This window comes from Meleagris gallopavo, chromosome 8, assembly GCF_000146605.3.
Source record: "Meleagris gallopavo isolate NT-WF06-2002-E0010 breed Aviagen turkey brand Nicholas breeding stock chromosome 8, Turkey_5.1, whole genome shotgun sequence".
NCBI lineage: Eukaryota > Metazoa > Chordata > Aves > Galliformes > Phasianidae > Meleagris > Meleagris gallopavo.
The window spans coordinates 1,402,370-1,407,827 of record NC_015018.2 but is presented as its reverse complement, the minus strand read 5'-3'; the positions used below and the strand labels follow the sequence as shown (position 1 = coordinate 1,407,827).

Genomic DNA, 5,458 nt, shown 5'->3' with positions numbered 1-5,458 from the left:
AGGAAGTTTTTCACCCAGAGGGTGGTGAGGCACTGGAACAGGTTGCCCAAGGAGGCTGTGGATGCCCCATCCCTGCAGGCATTCAAGGCCAGGCTGGATGTGGCTCTGGGCAGCCTGGGCTGCTGGTCGGTGACCTGCACACAGCAGGGGGTTGGAACCAGATGGTCATTGTGGTCCTTTGCAACCCAGACCATTCTGTGATTCTATGAAGTCACAGAAAGTTACTTCCTAATGGCATAAATGCTCTGACTAAAATTTTCATTTAGTTTCATGTACTTGCTTCACCTCCTGATACATACAGCATTCTTTCTTAATATCAGAAACCTTTCAAATTCATGTCAAGTCTTTTCAGTCTTTGTTTTTTTTTTTTACTATATATTCAAATGATGATACTGTAGCCCCTACTGCAAAATCTTGATACACAAAATCTACATCTATATTAATTTTTTTTAACACTTCAAGAATCAACAGGTAATCAGTGAAAAATGTATTTATTACTTTTATCCCGGTTCCAGTTTTCTTTGTCCAAGTCAGCTGTGCTAGCTACTGTAGTTTAAGAACAGGAAGGAAGCATGGCAGGCCAAAATTAACAGGCATTATGGGAACACCCAGAAAACAAAGAAACCAAAACAACAGGTGTATATACATAATGAGTTTTCTATACAAAGTACACTAATTAAGACATAGACCTTCAGGGCTAGCAAGTAATGAGTAGAAATAGTTTTTACTGCTTTTAGATCAGATGGAACTTTCTTGTTCGATCTCTGGCATTAAATCGGTTGCAATCTAAAGACAAAAATAAATACAAGTTGTAAGCATTAACATTGTACAAAGAAGGAAAAAACATGTAATACAGACAAGCCTTCATTCATAAATAGAAATATGTATTCTTCCATTTAGTTAAATACGCTGAAGCTTTATCACTAGTCTAATTCTCAGATCCAGTAAATTTGGATTATGTGTTAGAACTCTGAGAACAGAGTAGTCTCAATGCTAAAGGTGAATATGGTTTCATTTCATTGATCTATTCTCAATTCATATATAAAAATTGTAGCAAAACTAGCAATGACATCACCAATGGACTTATGTAATTCAACTTTAAGCAACTTTGGGCATGAAAACTTCATGGATGATGTAGAAGATGTGTGACATGAGAAGGTAATCTGAGACAGCCAGCATGACTTCACCAAGGGCAGATTGTGCCTCACCCATCTGGTGGCCTGCTATGATCAGCGGATAAAGGAAAGGTCATAGAGATTCATGCTCCTAAACTGCTGCAAGGCCTTTGATGTGGTCCCGCATCACATTCCTGTCTCTAAATGGGAAAGATATGGATTGGATGAGTGGACTTTAATGGATAAGCAGTTGGTTGGATGGTCATTGGCAGAGGGTAGTCTCTGTCCAGGTGGAGGCCCCTCAGAGGTCCGTCTTGGGACCTGCACTCCTCATCGTTATCAATGACCAGCATAGCACTATCGAGTGCACTCTCTGCAAGTCAGCAGGTGGCACTAAGCTGAGTGGTGCAGTCGGTGGAACATAAGTAATGGATGCCATCCAGAGGGATCTGGACAAGCATGAGAAGTGGGCCAACATGTATCTAATGAGGTTTAATAAATCTCATGGTAGGGGGAGAACTGACTGAGAGCTACCCTGGGGAGAAAGACTTGGGGGTTCTGGTGGATGAAAAGCTTGATGTGAGTCAGCAGTGTGTGTCTGCAGTTCAGAAGGCCAAGTGCATCGTGGGCTGCATCAAAAGAGGAGTGGTCACCAGACTGGGTGAGGTGATTGTTCCTTTCTGCTCCACCCTTGTGGACCCCATCTGGGGTACTGCATCTGTAGCAGAGTTGTTGAAACTAAATGGCTCTTAAGGCCCCTTCCAATTCAAGCCTTTTTATGGTTCTTTGATTCATTTGCACTTCTGATTTTGCAATTCATTTATTTAAGGACACAAAATACACCTGAAGTCTCATGTACAGTTTTTAATATTCAGGGCGAGGTAAGACTTTAAGATCCTGTCATATTTACCTCTTAGCAAAATCAAAATAATTGTGAAAAATTGACCCTAGGTATAGTCATAAATATATTCTCAAATGTATTTGGAGAACATTTATAAAACAAATTGCTACTAAAGCAACCTTAAGCTTAAAGCATGTTAATACCACATTTAAGTTCTGAGTTGGAATTAAACTGATAATGTCAGAAAACAAGTGAGCAGATTACTAAGGTTAATAAAGGAAAAAGGGTTCAGATGTAGTATTAAAACCAATCCAGCAAAATTCCAATTCACACTATCTAGACTGTAGCTGAAAAAAGATAGACGCATCAATGTTTATCTCCAGTGATGTGCATAAAGCAGCAGCATCTGTTAAACGTACTGCCACATTTATAGTCAATGATGGTTCTCTATACCCTCTAATTGTCAAGCACAAAGTGGTAAAAAAAAAAAAAAAAAAAAGGGTGTAGAAGATGCCTGCATATCACAATTTAGATTCATACTTGCAGTACTGGAATAAGTACTGTCATGCCGGCACGGAGCTCAGATAACATGATTCTTAGCAGGTCTTTGCTGCACTGAGCACTGTGTGTGCTTGGTACCTGGTCTTTTACATTAAATAGTTGTTCTGATAACTCTGCAGAAGAGTGCATTCTGCTGCACAAACAATATACTTCAGACCAATCGGGAAAACCTAAATAATTTCAGTCAGAAGCAAGTCAGTGATTTAATCCACGTTCTGTATGACATCTGCTCAAAAGGCAAAGTAAGGTTGCCTCCTCTCTGAGAGTATTAATACTTCCAGTCATAACACACATGACTATAAGGGGGCATTTTAAATCTTGGGGGTTTATTCACTCAGCATCACATGGTGGTGTCTAAGAATGCACCAAACAACAGGCTAAGGACAGTGTGAAGACTGTGGTCAAAATAATATCCCTTAAAATTATAGGAACAAACCAGCCCAGGATTAACTAGAACAGTCTTAATCGTTGATTTGACAGCAAGCAAATATCCGAGAATTAATTATTTGCAATCTCTTTGTTTCCCCAACACTTACCTCAGGCAGTCCATTCTCATCTAGTTCCTCAACTCTGGACAAATTAGGTGCTCCTGCTCTATCTGTAAGTTCAGCTATCGTCTTTTCATTTTCCTGTGGTAATGGAAATATGTTTTCAGTTATAAGTATTCTGTGTCATGACTAATCATCTACAGTGGATACTTTAAATACACTAAAACATCTTTTACGTGTTAATGTAAAGACAGTACTTCAGATGCATGCCACACAAATGTTAGTGTGTGAATGGGTCTTTGTATGCTTGTCAAGACTATTTTTATGAGGTTTTCTTTTAAACTACAGGATTATTTTTTGTTTCTATTTATATACGTAAATACTTCTGTTACATTTACAGTCGTTTTTCTATTTACGTGCTATCAGTATTTCAACACAGTGCTCTAAAATATCTTTAAACTATTGTGCTCTGTGTAAAGTTAAGAAATATTTCACCTTTAAGTTAAATGTCAATTATCAGTCTATATTTTTTACTGAAACAGCATTATAACGATATATATTCACATGGACCTCTGTATACTCAGAGGAAGATAACAGAATCAAGAGGCATCCCAACTCCAAGTGATAGTTCCTTTTCCAGGTACAGCAAATGGACTTCACACTGCCACGCAGTGAAACATTACTGTCTAGACATTTAGATTAGACATGTAAGTTTTAGTATTTTCTCATTCAAAAATAAGCTGAACTTCAGCTAGATTTTACAATAAATTTATGTTCTGTTCTGAATAAAAGCTAAATAAACCCAATACAACAGATGAAAATTCAAGTATAAAACCTAGACTGAAAGGAAGCGTTAAACATTCTTCCCTGATGTTTGCTTTTTTTTTTCTTTGTGTTAGTTCAGCGCTTCTAGGCTTCTGTCTTGTGTTCTCTATTTACTGACTGAATTTGAAAAAGACTGCTGATTAACAATATTTCCAAATCTTCATTAAGCTTTGGCTTAAACCTCGGGATCCTGCTGCTGCAGCTGCATTTTCTCTTCTTCGTTCTGCAGCTTCAACTTCTCACGTTCTTGTTCCTATCATAAGGAAGAAGACAGCTGAAGATGGTGTACACTTCTGATACTCATTCCTCAGACCCCTTAGTAGTTAATATTTATTATCTCCTATAATTTGAATTAGGCTCTTTGAAGCTTTGCACAGCATGTAGTATAGACAGATTAATCCATATAGGTTCTAGGGGAAAAAAGTAGGTAAGATAATTAACTACAGAAGACAGTCTACTTCTTTTAAGCTACTTATCATATAAATCTTAAGTTAATTGCTCTTTTGCTTCAACTCTTCATTTCTGGTAACATCTTACCATGCAGCAGGTAAGTTTTTTTTCCCAGCTGCTGACTAGTCCTTCATTTATTATTTCTAAAACATGATGTTTAAACACTTGTTATCTTTTTTTTTTGTTCAAAGTGACTATAGTCACTACAATAGTAGTCATACAATGACCACTATTATAGGGAGAGCTGCAAGTTGCCCCAGCATCAAATGCTACTATAATTATGTATTATTATTAACCTGCCGTTGTTCTTCAAATCTCTGCTGTAACATCAGTTCTTCTTCCTTCATTTTTCTTAACATTTCAAGTTCTTCCAGGGCTGCCTGCTGTTCTTTTTCCAGTTCAATCCTTTCCAACGTTCTCTATTTCAGAGGTAACACAAAATCAATTAAAAAATCTAGCAAAACATAAAGAGAGACTAAACAGCATCAATTAGGTTGCCGTGAAATGCTTTCCCCAAGGTTGATCCACCTTTTGTTCTTCATCTAGAGTTCTCTTGTAGTTGTAAATCCAGTGTGCCAGGTACTCTATGGGGTCTGCAGGCTGATGCTCCACAACCTCTGCCAGACCCTTTTTCAAGCAACTTCCCAGGCATCTCCTCAGGTATTGAGACTCCATTCGCATCTATTGATGATAAACCAACAGCCATTAGTTACCAACTTCAGAATTTAGACCACACAGTCATTTGCTCATCTTCCTCCACGCACCCCACTGCTTTTCCGAATAGGCTGGGGAATAGAACTGGTAAGAAACAAAAAAATTAGGAGTTTTGGGAGTATTGACTACATCACATGCTGAATATGATGCTAATAATTTCATTAAAGCTAATTTAATCAGGCAATTAATAGGAGAAAATCGTTTAAATGGGGTAGCGTCCCGTCCTGTGTTGTTCCTACCAGCCCGCTCGCACGGCGCGTCCTCCCGCGTCACCGAGCAACCGTGCGCCCTGCAGGCGCCGCGCGATCGGCGTAAGCGGCCGGGCGGTGTCGCTGCTGCTCCGCCCGCTGCCTTCGATCGGCCACGGCCATTTTGCGTCTGCTTCCGCCGGGGCGCGGAAGGTGGTGAGGACACCGCGCATGCGCGCGGGAGACCCGTCTGAAGCGATGGCGGGCGGAGGCGGC

The 5,458-nt window shown here is 39.5% G+C and overlaps 2 protein-coding genes across 3 annotated transcripts in view; one reads left to right on the top strand and one right to left on the bottom strand.

The window, feature by feature from the left end:
* Positions 1 to 358: 358 nt before the first annotated feature.
* Positions 359 to 5,325, bottom strand: DYDC1 (DPY30 domain containing 1). Of its 2 annotated transcripts, none has more exons than XM_010714115.2 (6): positions 5,234 to 5,325; positions 4,809 to 4,961; positions 4,577 to 4,699; positions 4,012 to 4,083; positions 3,054 to 3,146; positions 359 to 786 (listed from the first exon to the last, which is right to left on the bottom strand). In XM_010714115.2, the coding sequence occupies exons 2-6, from the start codon at positions 4,959 to 4,961 to the stop codon at positions 739 to 741; spliced, it is 489 nt and encodes a 162-aa protein (XP_010712417.1). In that variant the 5' UTR covers positions 5,234 to 5,325; the 3' UTR covers positions 359 to 738. The 2 variants fall into 2 exon arrangements, with proteins under 2 accessions (XP_010712417.1, XP_010712418.1); XM_010714116.3 differs by lacking the exon at positions 5,234 to 5,325 and adding an exon at positions 5,045 to 5,224.
* Positions 4,968 to 5,458, top strand: part of EXOSC3 (exosome component 3) — a 3,324-nt gene continuing 2,833 nt past the window's right edge. The window contains exons 1-2 of the mRNA XM_019617926.1: positions 4,968 to 4,988; positions 5,237 to 5,398. Coding sequence (XP_019473471.1) covers positions 4,968 to 4,988; positions 5,237 to 5,398 — 183 coding nt within the window. The remainder of the gene's footprint in view (positions 4,989 to 5,236; positions 5,399 to 5,458) is intronic.